We start from the raw sequence: 18,566 nt of genomic DNA, 5'->3' as shown, positions 1-18,566 counted from the left end.
CAGGATCCTCTCCTGATCTTTTGGTGAAGATCCGTGAATCGTGTACGTTCATCATATATTATACGGTCAGTTTTTGTTAAGTACTGTTTGTGTTTAATTTAAAATGATTTTTGACCATATGATGTACGATGAACGGACACGATTCACGAATCCTTAGATCCTCACAAAGAGGATCCGGATTCCATCTGGAAGACTGAGACTCGATAGAATTTGCTTGGACCCAACTTCAATCATATCCGATCCTAGTAGCTGCACAACTGAAGCTAGAGAGATTCTATCATTCACTTCTAGTGTGTGCTCAATTCAAGGCCTGTGGGTGAGTGACCGTAGCAAGATCAGTTTAAATTAATTAAAATTGTAGTATATTCAGGAAATATTCATAACAAGATTGAACAGGAACTTCAAAAAAAAAAAAAAAAAAAAGATAACCTGTAAATCGATGCACAGAAACACAACCTGATTAATCCAACACGAAAGTCTAGCTTCACATGCTCAAACTGCCCATTTTTTTTTATCAAGATTGGTCTAGTTTACTTCATACCTCCTGGAAACAATGCTCTGATACGACCTAACGGTTAAACTCACTTCCGCTTGTAAATTCTGAAATGCCCGTTAGTGAAATTAAAAGAGCTTTGCTGGTTGTTGAGCCCCACTTCTCATCATTGCACAGAATTCCGAATAGTTGATCCTCCCATCCTATTTGGTCCAAAGTAAATCAGTATAAAACATGACTAAGAAAAAGTTCCAGATATTTGGAAGTCGTAAGTAACTTACATTATCGGCATCAACCTCAGAAATTATCTCTCTGATGGTGTTGTCATCACCCATTCCATGCTCCTTCATAGCAGCCTCTAATTCATCTCTTGTAATGTACCTGTCAGTGGAAATTGACAACTCGGTAAGGAACTTCATTAACTTTCGCCTTATGACTGAGTGATGAAAACATATATTTATAAACAGTTTGGCTCCTTGCAAATCATGATATTACAAGCTAATAAACCTTATGCCTGACATACAAGTTGGATCGATTTAAGCTTGCAAGTTCACAAGGCTAGACTAAATTTATGAATCAATATGCGCATAGTTGTTTGAGCACACATCTAGTATGATCATAACGAGAAATTTATCCAAAGTAATTTATTTCGCGCAGTAGGATCAAGTGGTTGAATTTGACTTGATCAAAAACAGAAATCCAGTAAGACATTAGTATGCAGAAAGTATCACACAATAAATTTTGTCAACCCACCCGCTGCTATCCTTGTCAAAGTACTGAAATGCTTTGTACAGGTGCTCATCTCTTTCTAATCTTTGTCTATGCATAGTAGCAGATATAAATTCAATGTAGTCAATTGATCCATTTCCATCGACATCAGCCTGAAATGTGTTACAGATAAATCACAAAATTGCCAGAAGCAACAGAATTGAGTTCCTGAGGAATCGGTAACTACTTACAGCATCCATGAGTTGCCTAACTTCGGCTTCTGACAGCCGTGACCCAATACGCGCTAAACCTGTCTTCAGTTCTTCGTAAGTTATTGTACCACTTTTGTCAGTGTCCATATTGGTGAACATTGTTTTAAGGCCTTTAATTTCTTCTTCAGATAGATTCTCTGCTATGACCTGGGGGAAATTTTCAAATGAAAAAAGATTATTACGGGAATAAGACAGTTGAAGGTAAGAAGGAATTCTCTGGAAACTTTGCCAATATTGGGTGAAGATAGGAGCTTCTGAACATAGTCCGAAAAATTACCTTCAAAGCAAGTTGCTTGAGCTTATTCATTGCCCTGAACTGCTTCATTCTAGAGAGAACTGCACTATCTATTGGCTTGTCTGATGCTACTCCGCCTACTCTGAGCCACGGGTGCTCTGACCATACAGAATATTAAACATCAGTCAAAAGCACCCACAAAACAAAAGCTGGTGGTAATATGTGGCTAAAAGTCGATTATTGTAATGCAGTATATTTATCCTTTCAGCTTCTATTTAACTGCTAAATTTGGAAGAAAAAAAAAAACTAAAACATCGGATTATCCCTTGAATGCCAGCACAAGGCCTACTTTCTATCATGTGAAAAAGATGTCATTTCAAAGAGTTTATAACAAAGAAACACTTGAGAAGAATGGCCTATAAATCAGACAGAGGAAAATTATCGATTATAAGGTCTAAAATATCGATATTATCCCGAAATTTCAATCGAAATTTCCGTGTTTTTTTACTACCGATATTTCCAATATCATCGATATTTTAGACCTTGATAGGAACTCTATGTGGTACTAAGTCTATCTTACCATGCAATGTATAAAATGTAAAATATTGTACTAATTCATTATATATAAATGATTATGATGTGTTTAAACTTCTTTCATTAATTACTACATATTTTCTACACTCACAATGTTTGCCAGCTCGCTATATAATCAACTTAAATCAATTAAATCCATCATGCAATGCATTTCCTTCTAATTTTTTGTGATAAACTAATAGATAATTGACTAAATAAACATGCTGCAAAGTTTCAATAAAAATTTCCAAGTTTTTCTTACAATTTCCGTGGTTTTTATTCAATTTTTATCGACATCGATAATATCCCGATATTTCCATCGAAATTTCCGTATTTTTGGACTACCGATATTTCCGATATCATCGATATTTTACACATGTTTTACTTCATTGTAACTTTCAATCCAGCTAAAATAATGTTTAAGAGGTAACATACCGAGAACTTCTGCAGAAGTAATTCTCTTTCTTGGGTCCTGTGTCAGCATCTTTCTAACTAAATCTTTAGCACTGTCTGATATTGATGGCCATGGTTGACTATCAAAGTCTATTACTCCTTCCAATATGGCATCGAATATACCCCTCTCAGTTTCTGCAATGTAAAGAGCGAGATATATTGATAAGACAACTAAACCTAAGAGAACAGTGAATGTTTAGCAAGAATACACTGAATTCATATTTACCAGCCCAAAATGGAGGTACACCACTGAGTAGAATATACAGAATGACTCCTGCACTCCAAATGTCTATTTCCTTTCCATAACTACGCCGCAAGACTTCAGGGGCAACATAGTAAGCACTGCCGACTATATCACGGTACACCTTTCCTGTGATGAGGACAAAGCAGGTGTCATTTTACACTAGAATTTATCCACCAGATTCAAACTTAAGATTATTATATACCTGACTGAAGCAAAGCAATCAAATGAAAACGAAAATTTTCGAAAAGCTTTACAAAGGAATAAAGTAGTTTATAACATCATAATTCGATTAGCTAGACTGCGTAAGGTAGGAAATGGCGCAGGCTGACCACTCTTACTAGCTAAACCTTGACTAAAATCTACAGACAATATCCCAGTAAACTACACAACTTTCCGTTCGGAATGTAACTTCTTGCCATTATAACATCTGCAACTAAACTAGAGGAATAACAATTCACAGAAAACTAATACTAGTAAAATTGGAGATTTTAAAACACATTTGCGTATATCAAACAAATCGAAATGCCATGGTCAAGCTCATAGCTTTCTAGTTCTAAATTCTACAACTTGTATGGACAATGAACATAGACCATTAAAATCAATGCAACTCACCTTCCTCAATGAAAACAGACAACCCGAAATCCGTTGCCTTCAGCATTGCCTTCTCATCCTTGCTAGACAACAAGAAATTCTCCGGCTTGAGATCACGGTGCAGCACGCCCATGAAGTGACAAATGTGCACAACATTCACAATGTCACGCAGAATCGCAGCGGCAGCCCTCTCCGAATACTGTCCCTGCGCTATAATTCGATCGAAAAGTTCCCCTCCGGCGCAGAGCTCCATCACCAAATGCACAGAGTACCTGTCCTCATAAGCCCCCTTGATCTCCACAATGTTTGGCTGCCCAGACAAATGCTGCATTATCTGAATCTCTCTCTTGATGTCGTCCCTGTCGTTTTTGCTCACAAGTTTGCGTTTCAGGATCGACTTGCAGGCGTAGCTGTGGCCGGTGGAGTTCTCAGTGCACAAGTATGTGATACCGAATTGGCCCCTGCCCAGTTCTTTGCCGAGTGTGTAGTACTGCTTAATGTCATCAAAGGGCTTCCCCAGAATGCTATTCGGCGGCGGCGCCGGTTTTACTGGAGGAGGGCTTGGCTGCTGGTGCTGTGCCCTTGGTTGGGGCGCTGGCTGTGCCCTCTGCTGGGGCTGTGGTCTGGGAGGTGGTGGTGGGTTATGGGGTTGTTGGGATGATATTTTCTGAGGCTGAGCAGCCGTCTGCGGCTGCTGGTAAGGCTGGGATGACCCGAGCCCCTTTGAACCGGGTTTCGGAGCATTCTCTTTGCTGCTGTAGCAACCCATTTTCCGATCAGGATTCAGGGAATTTGGTGGCGGATTTCAATCGACGAACAAAAGGCTAACGATGAAATGTGGAATCGAAGACAACCCAAAAATCTGATATTTGAGGAATTCAAGCAAAACCCAGATCAAGGTGCGACCATAGTTATCGTCTACATGGAAGAGGTTTGAATTTTGCGTGCTGACACGGAGCTGAAATTCAGTAGTCCAAACCAAGTGAAATAAATTTGGTTGCTTTTCTTTCCGGGAAACAGAAGCGGTGGGTACGGATTTGTCGGGATTTTTGACATTATGTCAAAGACGTGTTATAAGAATATTACAGCAAAAGCGATGGTTAGAAGGGGCAAAAACTAAAGCAAACTACGTTCCTTTTCTTCCATTCACTTGTTTATTTATTTAATATAACAATATAATAATGCACGAGACAAATAACAACAACAAAGCTTTATTCTACTAAGTAGCGTCGACTGTATAAATCCTAGAACGTCATTCCATTCGATTATGTGTCACGTTTTTCGTTAGATCTAAGTACTCCAAGTCTTTTCTTAGAGTCTCTTTCTAAATCTTCCTAGGTCTTCTTCTACTCCTTCGTCACTGAACTTTTGTCTGGTAATCACATCTTCTAATTTGAGCGTCTGAAGTCCTTCGGTCATATGTCCAAATCACCTTGACCGATTTTCTCTCATCTTTACTTCAATCTCGGCTACTCCTACTTTACCTCGAATATCCTCATTCCTAATACTATCATTTTTCGTGTGCCCACTCATTTACGGATAATACAGCAAAAAACAAAAATAATAAATTAATATCAAACTCACCATCCACAAAATTCAAATCTAAAATCTTTCGTTACTCATTATATATATACATGATTCCACAACAAAAGCCAATGTCAAAAATCACGTGAAAATGAATGGAATGATGTGGACTTAGGCCATCTCCAACCGAAGGGTCCAGAGGGCTAGAGGGCCGAAAATAGTCCTAAAACCGTCTCCAACCGAGGGCTAGGCCAGAGGGCTCGGGAATCTGGGAGGGCCCCACGGGATCGGAGAGGGCTGGAGGGCTGGCTATTTTTTTTTTTAATGTTTCTCGGGTTCGAGACTTGGGAGCAACCTCTCCATAAAATGGGGGTAAGGCTAGCCGACATTCACCTCTCCCAGACCCTGCGTAAAGCGGGAGTCTTGTGCACTGGGTACGACATTTTTTTCTCATTTCTGTCGGTTATAACCGACAGAAATAACAATTTGAATTTAAACTTCCAATGGCTAGCGCCACTAGCCGTTGTAAACCTTTTTTTTTTCTTATTTTTTTCTATAACTTCCTATAACTTCTATTTTACAAAATTTGTTTCAATAATCACGTGAAAATGAATGGAATGATGTGGACTTACTTGATCGAACCATACAGGTGTGTGGATTCCAGGTGGTGTATTATGTGCTGGATAATAGATGACCTAGAAGACAAATATGTGTGCGGGATAAAATAATTTCGAAACTAAATTCGTGGGAAACATAAAGATAGTGTTTCACATTTATTTTTACTTTGTACAAACTTTTATTAATTTATTTATATTAATTTTCTTCAATTCATTCGATTTGATGGTCAGATATTAAGAAAAATGCTTGAGAAGTAAAAATGTGCATGTAAATAGCACTACCCAACATAAAAAAAAAATGTAGGGTAATGGATGAACTACTTATTGGTAATCACACTCGTAGGGTCATCTAATAAAAAGTTTTTGACGTCTTCTTACATTCTAGAAATTTGGGTTTTAGATTGCGTAATCACACTCGTAAGGTCATCTAATAAAAAGTTTGCCACATTTAAAGTTCAATTAACCAAAATGTATTTGGAGCATGTCTGTGAGAGACGTTAGGGCTAGAAAAAGGATCTTGTCCTGAAAATTTTCCCCAGATGTTGCCTATAGCAAGGTTATTGTGGAATTCTAGGTAACTCCCCTGAACAACCAAATCAATGATTTCGCAAATATTTTTCCTACTTGTAAAAGTCTGCTAGACGATCATATATGAAATAGATCAGTTGATTAAGATACTAAGTTCATCCCATCCGCTACACCAAGTTTAATCTCTCTTTTTTTAGACCGCGGTAACCGGTAGTTTAGAGTATCTTATTATTATGCAAAGGAGTCTACTAGAGAAAAATGGAGACGGTATATTTAGGAAAGTAAACATGGCAACGGACTGAATGACAGATTTGGGCTTTTCGCATAACTTGGAGCAGCCTATGACCACTGTTATGTTATGTAGTTTCGTTTTGCTCTCACTATAGGCCCTACAAGATAACCCAATAGGATTTGGGCTCCAATTAGTAAGACCACTGAGCATTAGTTCTTAAAATTGATCCATACCTTTAAGAAGATCGTTGAAATTGAAAATCGATCAGTATAGTTCTTAAGATTAAGTGTCACAAATCAATTTGGTCATTCCGTCACAAATTTTTTTTAAAATTATGACACAAGGACCACATTAATTTGCGCACTTATTTTACAAAAATTATGTTGATTGATTTTTAATTTCAAGATTATTTGTGATAATACCTTAAAATAATGAGTAAGCCATATGGGCCATCAACTTTTTCAAAAAAGGGACGCAACAATGAACTCACAGCTCGCAAGAAATGAGAGCCATTGGTTTTACCTTTGTAATGGCGCCATTAAAATCACACTAGCTAATGAGTGACTCGACTTCGGAATTTGGATTCGACATCAAGTTTTCCATATCAGCGGGGCCTACCCTTTATGCTCATCATCGTCATCCTCATCGTCATCAAAATCATAGTTTTTGAGTTTCCATTTATTTTTTCATGCCATTGACACGACTTTGACAATATCTCATCTCATATATATATATATAGATAAAATGAAACCATCATATATCATTCGTCTAAAGTGAATTAATCATGTTGCTAGTAATACCTAATTCTAGTTAATTTTATCTAAAGAATAATTAAGATGTTAAGTTATAAGTTTAGTTTAAGATTAGGTTTTTGTTAAGAGTTTTAAATTTAGGTTTTGAGAGGTGTTTGTTAGCAAGTGAAGATGGTGTGAATTTTGATTATCTATGTACAAATCTTAGTGTCTTATTAAATACTCGCAAATCATAATTTTTGTTGACTCAAAGAATCAAATTTAATATAAAAAAATTCGAAGAAAAAAATAAAACATGTTTAGGTAAGAATCTTCTCATGAAAACATGTTTTGATAGAAAAAGAAATTATGAAATTACAAAAATAATCAAGACCTTTTTTTTTAATTACCCTATTTATGTGAATTGAGGTTCATAAAACAAAAATAATGTTATTTAGCTGCACAAAATTAATAGATTATTCACATTTTTTTTAATACATGTGAATTCTACATACGGCAACTGTTAAATTCACTTCCATTAGACAGTGTGCATTAGTAAGTTCGTTAATTTTAAGTTTTCAAATAGCGGTATTGAAAACAAAACTCTTCAAAGTGCACCATGAAATTACCTATCATGCTTCACTAACACAAACCGATTTCGAAAATTCAACTCATTACAATAAAAAGACCAAGAAGGGCCTAAATCCTACGTTTAGAATTCAATATCTTGGGCAAATTGAGCTCACTCCCAGCCGAGTCCGAGTTCATCTGTCTTGGCTGAATCATTGCCCAACGAAAATTTACCAATTCACAACAATAATTAAACATCTTGACGTCCCAAATCAATCATTTTTAACAATAATTAAACCTCCTTAATTTCCTAATGCTAATCACTAATCACAAATCACAAATTATCCATCAAACCCGGTCCGGCTCCACACCGCATCCCTGACCCGACTCATGTCTCGGCCCTTCAGGGTCCGCCCAACGCCTTCGAAAACCGACGTCGCGCCTCGCGTGTACTCACGCGCCAGGTATTCGTGTGGGGGAATAATCTCCGAGTTATTGCCATCCAAGCCGTCGTCCATGTCGTACAGCGAGTCCACGGAGTCGACCCGGAGAATCTTGCTCCAGTCGGGCACGTTCATGGGAGCTGACGTGGCAATGTGGTGCCCACCTGGGGAAGCCATGCTGTCGTGCCCGCGGAACTGGTGCACGATCCGAGGCGACGACACAGTTTTACCGGAATCGTCAAACGCCAATGACAGCCCGCCCACGCTGTCATCTTCCCTGGGAATTCGGTGGCCTCTCCGCACCTGAACACCCCCGTTGCTCTCGGGGACGGCGCGTGGGCTCCACTCTCCCTGCGAATTCTCGGTTTCGTGGTCCTCCCTCTCGTCGACGCTGTTGACCATCGACCAGACATCGTCCTCGCCGAGCTCCGGCGAGTCATGTGCGTGGCTGTAGCTGCCGTAGGTCCCGAGCAAGCGTTCGCTGCGGCTCTGCGTCAGTTTCCGTCCCTTCGCCATATGTCATAATCAATCGGATTCCGGCCACGGAATCGAGAATTCCCGGCGACCCAATTGAGGAAAGGTGAGAACCCACGAAATCCAATTCACAATTCCATCGATCAATTTATTATAGGCTTACGCATAAGCTGGGCATCGGAGGGGTGGACATGTATATATATATATATATGTATAAGATGTATAGCATTCCAAAAAATAATAACAATAATAATTCATTTCATTTGAATTTGAATTTGGGCGTCATTTTGTTTGCATTTCATTTGCATGGTGGTGAGTAACAAGTTCACGAAACTGTAAAAAACAGGGAGATTTCAATGGGATCATTCTTCCATTATACGCGCTCCCGCCAACACGTGTGGAGGTTTTGTTCCTTACTTTTTGGAGTTAAGTTGGTGGCTTTACAAAAGCAGTTCAATTTTCTTTTACGCCAGAAAGGGTCATGAATGCATTTTAGCCCCGTTCAGGTTAAGATTATGTGTTTCACCAGTGCTAAGAGTCGAACGAAAACGTGTTATATCTTTTTTAACAAACGATATTATTTACACTAAGGGGAGGGGGTGGGCTTAGCCTCACAATAGGCTAGCAATAATATGATTCAAATTCTCTTTTGGTAAGAATCGAATTTAAGATCTCTCACTTACAAGTGAAGATGAATATGAAAAACATAAATGATTTAAGAATCGAACCCAACATGTTTTTTTTTTTTTTGTAACATGAAATCAAGATTAGGTAGTTATATTTGGTTCCTATGTAATCCAAATCATGTGTTGCAAATTGTGGTCAAATATTATAATGAATAGAGTATTAGGTTTTTATCTATACTTTATGGGTTCGAAACTCCTATTTCACAATATTCCTGCAATAATTTCCAACTCTCCCCCTCTATCTTCCCTAAATTCTTCTAATTGTTTCGAGCCCTCCTCTAATAAGAATAAATTAAAAAGGAACGCGCTTTCTTATGCGAAACTACAAACCACCCACGTCGTAATTCCTTCTACACTAAGCGGCGGGCCCCCACCGCTATGCCCGTCTTGTTTGACTACGTCAAATGACAAATGCATATAACACAAACTGCTCACAGTCCACGTGGACACGTCCTCCTCTAAAAGCCCACCACGTGGGAGCTTCTACACCTACGGGTCCCGCCTTCGGGGTCTCCATCCATGCCACGTGGACGAACAGTTTCCAGCCAAATAATTTCACCAGTTAAAAATAAAGTAAATAAAAGGTTTAGTATGTGGTGTGGGAAGGCTAATGATTATTTTTTGGGTGTGGTATCCACACACCCTTTTTTACTTTTTATATATCTTATTAATTTATGTCCGTTGATCTTCTTCAATTCATTCGATCCGACGGCTGAAAACTAAAAATATGTGAGAGAAGTAAAAAATGGTGTGTGGATATCACACCTCTTATTTTTTGGAGGAAATTAGCTTGTGGTCTCTGTGACGAAGTTATTTTGGACAAAATTGAAAAGATTTACAGTGGTATTTCAGTTTCTTTTTTTTGTCACCATTTTCCTTTCACTAATGAAAAGACTAATGATGATGACCAGAAAATTAGCGTCAGCATAATTGATGGTTTAGGGGTTTTAATCAAGTTTATTTTTGTGGTTTAGATTAATTAAATCTCCACTTGGGGATTGAAAAAGCAAAGTCTTTGTGAAGTCCACATTAGACGGTCCAGAATACAATAGTGGGGTCCAACAACGACTTGTCGTTTTTGAAGTAAACATGTGAAGCTTTATCACCATTCATTGTCCAAAGATTTCACAATCAAAAGGCCCAAATTTGATGGAGCTTCACAAATTACATCCAATTATATAGGGGTTTTTTTTTTTGGAAAAACTAATGAAAAATGTTTGAAAATTTTGAGTTTTAACAATAATAACAAAGTAAAGAGTAAATGGTAAAGTGAATAGTACCATGATTGACTTTTTAGTGTAAAAATGTGGTTTTTCGTTAAAATAAATAGTACTGTAATCTTTTCGTTAAAATTCCTCTTTCCTTTTTCATTTTAAAAATGTGTCTTTTAAAATTTCGATTTACACTAAAATTACACTTAAAGTCCCGTTTGAAAGAAAAAAAATGTGTCCAAGTGGAATTGTACTAGCATTATCTGTTGTCGAGAGACAAAATTAATTAAGTATTTTATAAATGGTTATTAACCTTAAAAAACAGCACAACTGAACTAAGACTGTCGAGACTCAATTCGGAAGAAAACAAAGTCAATTTAAATTTACGGTGGAATCACTAATGTGATGCAATTTGAGTGAAAGAAAGTGTACATATGCTTGATATTAAAATAATAGGATTCTAGAACCAGCTGACCATATATATTCTTAAAACTCATCATAACTTGCGTGTATGGTGCACATCGCTATCAAAAATGTCCAGAATATCATCGTGACTTTGTATTGTGCATATTTTCAGTACATATCCAGCAATTCCAGCAAAGTTATCGGACAAATCTTGAAAGCCGATGAGAAAATTTTCGGTAGAGCACAGTAATAATGTATCTGATTATATCACTTTTACACATGCCTCGTGAGTTAAATGTCGTATTTACATGAGTTAGATGATACTGTAAATTATTTTATCTCAAACGATTAACAAATGAGAATTGATGGAAGTTGCGCAATGAGTACGCATCATTCAACTCTCTTGGTAAAGTACTAGGGTTATGTTAATTTTCCGGACTTGGATTGTCTGCCGTCCTTGTTGTGGTGCCCTTCCATGTTCTTCTATTTTGTGCGGTCACGGTTAAGCCACGTTAATATTTTATATTTTTATTATTTTTTTTCTTATTATCTCATTAAAAAATTAATATAAAATATTAACGTGACTTAACCGTGACCACACAAAATAGGAGGGCATGGAAGGGCACTACAACCAAGGAGGAAAAAATCGATAATATCGGCAAAATATCGCCGATATTGTCGTTTTTTTGAAGTTCCGAAATTTTTTTAACTATCCAACCTATTTTCGTCAAAATATCACGATATTATCGATAATATCGCGATATTTTCGAAATTATAGACAATATCGCGATATTTTATTAAAAAAAAACTTAAATATGTTGAGAAAACTCAACACATAGTTAACTTGATCATGGCCCAAAGGCCAAACAAGTTTTGGTTATCTCGCCAGGGGAGTGTGAGTTTTATAGGAAAAATTCATTGCTCACTTCCTTGCATGAGCGATGTGGGACTCGCCCAATGGGGGAAAAAAATCAAAATTTCGGCCGAAATTTTACACCCACTTTAAACGGCCATAACTTTGTCAAAACTCAACGAAATCAAGCAAGACAAAAACGAAAGTTGTAGCCCTCGAAGAGACGAAGAGAATGGTACCTCACACGATGTCTGAATCATAGTGGTTTGGCCGAAAAATGCCTCGAAAGTCACTGAGGTCGCTGAGGTCGTCGGAAACTGGGTAAGATTCAAATGAGTATAACTTTTTCAATACGCAACGAAATTGAGTGAAACAAAAAGAAAAGTTGTAGCCCTCGAAGAGACGAAGAGAATGGTACCTCACACGATGTCTGAATCGTAGTGGTTTGGCCGGAAAATTCCTCGAAAGTCACTGAGGTCGCTGAGGTCGTCGGAAACTGGGTAAGATTCAAATGAGTATAACTTTTTCAATACGCAACGAAATTGAGTGAAACAAAAAGGAAAGTTGTAGCCCTCGAAGAGACGAAGAGAATGGTACCTCACACGACGTCTGACTCGTTGTGGTTTGGCCAGAAATTGCCTCGAAATCTACTGAGGTCGCCGGAAACTGGGTAAGATTCAAATGAGTATAACTTTTTCAATACGCAACGAAATTGAGTGAAACAAAAAGGAAAGTTGTAGCCCTCGAAGAGACGAAGAGATTGATACCTTGCACGTCAGCCAAAATTCAATTGACACACTCCTAGCTTCCAAAATTCAATACTTTTACTTTATATCAAGTTGAAAAAACATAATCGGCATCCAAATTAAAGTTTAATCTTATTCAATGTATTGATTTTCAATCGTTAATTGATATACTATAATTTGGAACTTCAACGCCTAGACGCATGCTTATGTGTAAGAAATTTAAATTGTCAAATTCGGCACATTATTCTTCATCATTTTATTCACTTCCCTTTTTTTTTTTTAATATCCTAAATAAAACCTCCAAATATTGTACTAATTAATTATATATAAATGATTATGGTGTGTTTAAACTTCTTTCATTAATTACTACATATTTTCTACACTCACAATGTTTGCCAGCTCGCTATATAATCAACTTAAATCAGTTAAATCCATCATGCAATGCATTTCCTTCCAATTTTTTGTGATAAACTAATAGATAATTGACTAAATAAACATCCTACAAAGTTTCATTAAAAATTTCCAAGTTTTTCTTACAATTTCCGTGGTTTCCATGTAATTTTTATCGATATCGATATTATCCCGATATTTCCATCGATATTTCCGTGTTTTCGGACTACCGATATTTCCGATATTACCGATATTTTCTTCCTTGACCACAACTAGGAGGGCAGACAATCCTTATCCTAATTTTCCACATGCTCTCATTTTCACGGTCACATCAATTATTATTTTTTGTACAACAATATATTTATATTAAAAGGTGAAAATAATTTTTCAGTAGTACTTTTTCTACTCCCCCAGGCCTTCTTTTCTCTCTCCAAAAGCAAACCCTAGTTCTGCAACAAGGCTAGGGGCCGGTGATAGCCTCTCCCCCTGTCCTCCTAGCCTCTCCTCTATGTAAAGATGTATTAGATGCTTCGGATATTGATAAGTGTACATAGATTAAATTGCTAGGTAGTTAAGTTTGTTATCCGTAGTTAACTTACTTAGTGACTAAGATAGCCTTGTTTATATATATGTGTAGCTATTGTAACACATATTATTCATTTCAATACATACAAGATACAATTCATTTCTCTCTCTAAGATTGCTATTCTCTCGAATCTCTCTTTCTCTCTCAAGAACACATATGATGAACAATAACTCCTTTGTATTCTGACACTCTCTTCCTAAACCCCCTCTGCACCTCCTCGTCCCTACACGACCTGTAAACGGGTCACCCGAATCCGACCTGTTAAGTTAACGGGTCATTCAAACCCGACCCGTTAACAATTATTATAATTATTTTTTTTTTCATAGAGTTTATTTTTTGTTGTTAAGACTTTACTGAAATTACTAAAATATCCTCAACTAACGGGTGCTAACAGGTCTAACGGATTGACTCAAAATGACCCGTTATTTAACGGGTTGTTAACGAGTTCACCCATTAACAACCCGACCCGTTAAGCATCCACCCAAAATGCTAATATTAACGGGTTGGGTTAGGTCGAGTCCAAAATGCCAGGTCTACCCACACTCCTGCCTCTTCTCGTCATCCCCTTCTCCTTGATCACTCTTCTGACGACCTACCTTTTTTTTTCTTTCCATTTTCTCTTGACGAATCGTGGCGGCTTCGCCTTGCAATAGTGATAGATCTCACAGAAGCTGTAAAGTCGCCAATGGAGATGAGTTGATGGGTGGATTTCATTATTTGATTAGTTTAGATTTTGTTTGTATTGCTTTTAGCGGTTGATATCTCACTTAACAAGTGATGTGGTATCGCTTGTCAACCATGTTTTGACAAATTAACACAGAAGTTGCCATTTATGGGATTTGATAAATCACGTCATTAAATTTTTTCATAACAATAAAATTTGCATTTGTTATCCACTTGGACTATGCAAGGATAGGGGTTGATGATGTTTCATATTTATCAATGGAGGACCCCCTCCCCTTTTATGAGGTACTATTGTGTGTCTCTCCCCCTTCCAATAGGATCATCTCAGGATTCTTTTTGTGACGATTTTGGAAATTCGTGAATCGTGTCCGTTTATTATACATTGTGCAATAAATTTTTTCTAGGTACTATTTGTGTTTAATTTTAGATAAAAATATTAAAATAATTTTTGATCACATGATGTACAATGAACGAACGCGATTCACGAATTTCAAAAATTATCACAAAGAGGATCTGGATTCCTCCCCTTTTGTGTGACACTATTGTGGATCTCTCTCCCTTATGTGGGATTTTGTGGGGGCGAGGGCCCTGGGCTTTCAATGACCCGACCTTGTCTGGGACCCGCTAGCCATGGCCCGTGGAGATGGGTTCACTACTGGTGCACCCGGACCCCAAGTACCTAACTCTGCCTTGTGATAGACCATTCGTTGCAATCAAGTATCCTATGCAGCTTAGCCTCATTAGGAATTTTTTTTTTGTTGAACATACGATATTATCTACATTAAAGGAAGATGGTATGCTTAACCTCACAATGGGCTAGCAAATAACGTGATTCAAATTTGTCTGTAGCAAGAATCGAACCTAAGACCTCTTACTTACAAGTGAAAAAGAATATCACTAGACTGTAGTACTAATTGGTAGAAATTTGAAATTAATATAACGGTTAATAATTAATCACTAATTTTGGAATTTGAAATAATCATTTTGTTTTTCATATGAAATGATATTAGAGTGGGAATTTGGGCTAAACCACGTAAATTAGGCACTGAACTCGCAAGTTATAGGAGTCGCATATGAGACCTCCTATTGGACTCGACTGTATGGCTAATGGTGATAATTAAACATTTTGTTTTAGTTATTAGTTTTTATATTTTTTGTTATAAATAGAGGAAAAAAATATGTGAAAGAAATAAGAAAACGAAGAGAGTGGATGAAAACTAAATAGTTTTGAACAAACTCCAATTAAGATTTTACCATGACTAATCGTGAGTGGACGATTGCATAGTTTTCTGAAGGTTGATACATGCAAACTACACTACAAGACTTGTCTGCACTCACGGGCAAGAAACGCTCGTTCACGACTGACTCTAACATTCTCAGGTTCGATGTAGTGTATAAGCCATCAAATATGATAGGGAACCTGTCGTTTCTGTAAAATCAATGACGTTAAGAAAATTGGAATATTTGACAAGTACAAAAAAACCCTAAAACTCCTATGGCCCCCGCCACTGTTTTTCTTTTTATATCAAGCATGACAATTGACAACCCAGAATTATATCAACCATTATCATCACATCACAACCCTCCATATCACGTCATGCATTGCAACCTTTCTTCGATTGCTAAAAACAAACGACATTTGTTTTGGTGTGTGTGTGTGAGTGTGTCAATTCTGTAAGAAAATAAGAATCCGAATCCCACCCACTAATTAATCAGCCACCACCGCCCCTTTCATAAACAAGGTTAATTAAATAAAACAAATTAATAAAAACCCTAATGAGTGCTTAGCATATGATTGATTTCATGGTGTCGAGATGGAAAGAATCTTACCAATTGCTAGGTAGGCCAGATTTAGACATTATGTACAACAATTTCTTGTATAACTTGTTAATCTGACATGATACAACACGGAACGTTAATGAATCTGGTTGTTATCGGTCACATTTTAATAAGCCATTAAGGTAACGGATTTTGTACGACATGACTCGTTAAGATTACGAGTATAACATGAAAATGAGACGAATACGACAAAAATGATCCATTTGTGAAGCCTAATATTGCTAGGGATACATCTCGATGTATTTATACAGTACAATGCTCGTCATATGACTTGAAGAAGTTTATCATGTAACATGGTCACATAATGAGTGCTTTAAGCACAAAGTTATAACATAATATCTTGTACCACAACAATTTTTCTCGTCAAGCTAGTTTTGTTTAAATTCAATTTGCCAAGATATTATACCAATCTGCCATGTATATATCTGTTTCACTATCTCCATCTTACATGATAAAAGAGTGAAACGATTACACTTAAAAATTTTCTTAATCGGAATTCAAATTACTATGATATGTATTTCATATTTTAAATTAGATCCAGAGGATCAAATGGTTGAGGAATGATTGTACTAGGGGAGTAGGGATATGAATCATGGGATATTATTTTATTGTAAGGCAAGAAAAAGTCAGGCCTTAGGATTAATATAACATGGGATTCTTGTACTAACACAGAATTATATAAGGACAAGAATCAAAGGGCTTCTGTTGGAGGTTTTGTCGGTTAGTAGAGGAGGCTTTGGGTTGTCAGGTCGGCCAAGAACATGCTATTCGTGCATGAGAGATACTTGCAGAGCCAGCAAACTTTTGTTGCTCAAGTTGAAATTATCAAAGTTACCCTTTCTCTTTACTTGAGGTTGTTTGATGAAATACTTCTACTGTTATGTGTTTTAACTTTCTAACGTAATAGTGATATTTTTATGTTTACGAAAGTTCAAAAGAGAACATATTTGATCGTCCCTTTTGTTTACTTGCAGGAACAAAATTGTATCATCTCGTACACATGAAAGCTGTAAAGCTAAGAAGAAGAGCGTAATCTATGTTCCCTTTTTACAAGATGTTTGGTTTGTTTTGTTGGCTTTTAGCCTGTAAAATACCTTTTTCGTTTTCAAGTTGAACTAACACATGCTAAACCATCCCTTCATCGTTGTGACGTTTGGCCAACTTGGTGCTCCAATTTGAAACACAAGTTGCATGAAATACCAGATACTTTATATATATCCCTTAGACTCTATTTACCTAACCATTTTGTCTTATAGAAATCTCCAATCATTGGAGCAAAATTACTGTATCCACTGAGATTTTCAACTGGGTTGTAAGATTTTTTAATCAAGGTTTTGTAGTTAGTTTAGTAACAAAATCGCGACTTAATTATTAGCAAATGAAAACACATGAAGGTGAGTGCGGTTGAGATTAATATAGGTATTAGGTATGAGTTCGATTCATGTCTTGCATGTAACCCAAAAAACCAGGGAAAGTGAGCGAATCGAAGTAGTAGGAAGATTATTGCAAAGACAATTATTGAGGCAAAGTTTGGAAGATAATCCATCGAATTTTTTCTTGGATAAATCTTTCTCTTAATGGATCTCTTCTTGTTCCTCAATCTTCTATCTCTGTCAACTTTTTCAACCTGCAGAGATGGAAGGAAATATAGGTCACACTCAACTATTTTTCAAGAGGAAGCTTACCACAAAAATTCAATGCTGATAAAATTTTATTGTGAACACTATTATTGTTGATTGGCAGCAAGCTCGGTGGTAGGCTGTTTTTATCCTTCATATGCATCAAACGATAAGAGAGGACCCATCGTTTCCTGTTGTTTGAGTTGTTACAATCATGCGTGTTGATGTTGGGGTCAGCCATGTGAGTAGATTTGATTTGAGAAATAAATCCCGTACACCATTTTTTTGTTTTGCACACCGAGTTCTATATAATTATTTATGCTGGTCGATTTTCTTTTAATTTATTTGATCAAAGACCAAAAATAAATAAATGTGCACGTAGAATAAATGGTTTGCGAAAAATCATTTTCCTTTTAGTTTTTCCACGCTATCAATATCGATGATTTCAAAGTGAATACTTTTGCATATTTGGGGTATGCAGTTTGCCAGTTTTGTAACGACAGTTGAAAGAAAGTATACCTACACTTTGATGAAGTTATTAGTGGTGAACATGGTAGATCGATCGTCCCACTTGCATGACACGATCGATGCCAAAGACTTGTGGTTGTGACAATGCTGGCCAGTCAATTTCTTGATCATCATCAACTGGTGGGAATTGTTTGTACAATTATGAACTGCAGGACCACAGGTCTTGTTCGTCCAAAACGAATGATTGATCGAACGTTCGCGGGCATCGATCATAGTCTTCTTTCGATCCAGCAATGTCAAACATCAGAGGATGAACCAAACCTGCCTTGCTCATGTTGTTTATGATCATCATCTTTAATTCTTAATGTGTTTTTAGCAAGTTGTTTGACCT

At 37.0% G+C, this 18,566-nt stretch overlaps 2 protein-coding genes across 3 annotated transcripts; both read right to left on the bottom strand.

The window, feature by feature from the left end:
• Positions 1-321: 321 nt before the first annotated feature.
• LOC103434507 (calcium-dependent protein kinase 2-like) lies at positions 322-4,704 on the bottom strand. 2 transcript variants are annotated; one of them, XM_070820956.1, is made up of 9 exons: positions 3,591-4,704; positions 2,961-3,104; positions 2,717-2,869; positions 1,751-1,866; positions 1,453-1,620; positions 1,247-1,374; positions 775-874; positions 610-696; positions 322-525 (listed from the first exon to the last, which is right to left on the bottom strand). In XM_070820956.1, exons 1-8 carry the CDS (start codon positions 4,336-4,338, stop codon positions 622-624), a joined length of 1,632 nt encoding a protein of 543 aa, XP_070677057.1. In that variant the 5' UTR covers positions 4,339-4,704; the 3' UTR covers positions 322-525; positions 610-621.
• A 3,110-nt stretch (positions 4,705-7,814) lies between these two features.
• LOC103434506 (protein S40-5-like) lies at positions 7,815-9,027 on the bottom strand. Its single transcript, XM_008372870.4, has one exon. It carries the CDS (start codon positions 8,728-8,730, stop codon positions 8,113-8,115), a length of 618 nt encoding a protein of 205 aa, XP_008371092.2. The 5' UTR covers positions 8,731-9,027; the 3' UTR covers positions 7,815-8,112.
• Positions 9,028-18,566: the final 9,539 nt, after the last annotated feature.

The sequence above is a fragment of the Malus domestica genome, chromosome 05 (assembly GCF_042453785.1).
Source record: "Malus domestica chromosome 05, GDT2T_hap1".
NCBI classification, from domain to species: Eukaryota; Viridiplantae; Streptophyta; class Magnoliopsida; order Rosales; family Rosaceae; genus Malus; species Malus domestica.
This window is presented reverse-complemented; position numbering and strand designations above follow the sequence as displayed.

Excerpts from the sequence above, each read along its gene's own strand:
- LOC103434506 (XM_008372870.4), bottom strand. The coding sequence starts at position 8,730 with ATGGCGAAGGGACGGAAACTGACGCAGAGCCGCAGCGAACGCTTGCTC.
- LOC103434507 (XM_070820956.1), bottom strand. The coding sequence starts at position 4,338 with ATGGGTTGCTACAGCAGCAAAGAGAATGCTCCGAAACCCGGTTCAAAG. Across the intron at positions 1,867-2,716 it reads TACTTCTGCAGAAGTTCTCG|AGCACCCGTGGCTCAGAGTA; the intron begins GTATGTTACCTC and ends CTGTATGGTCAG. Across the intron at positions 1,621-1,750 it reads TCAAGCAACTTGCTTTGAAG|GTCATAGCAGAGAATCTATC; the intron begins GTAATTTTTCGG and ends AATTTCCCCCAG.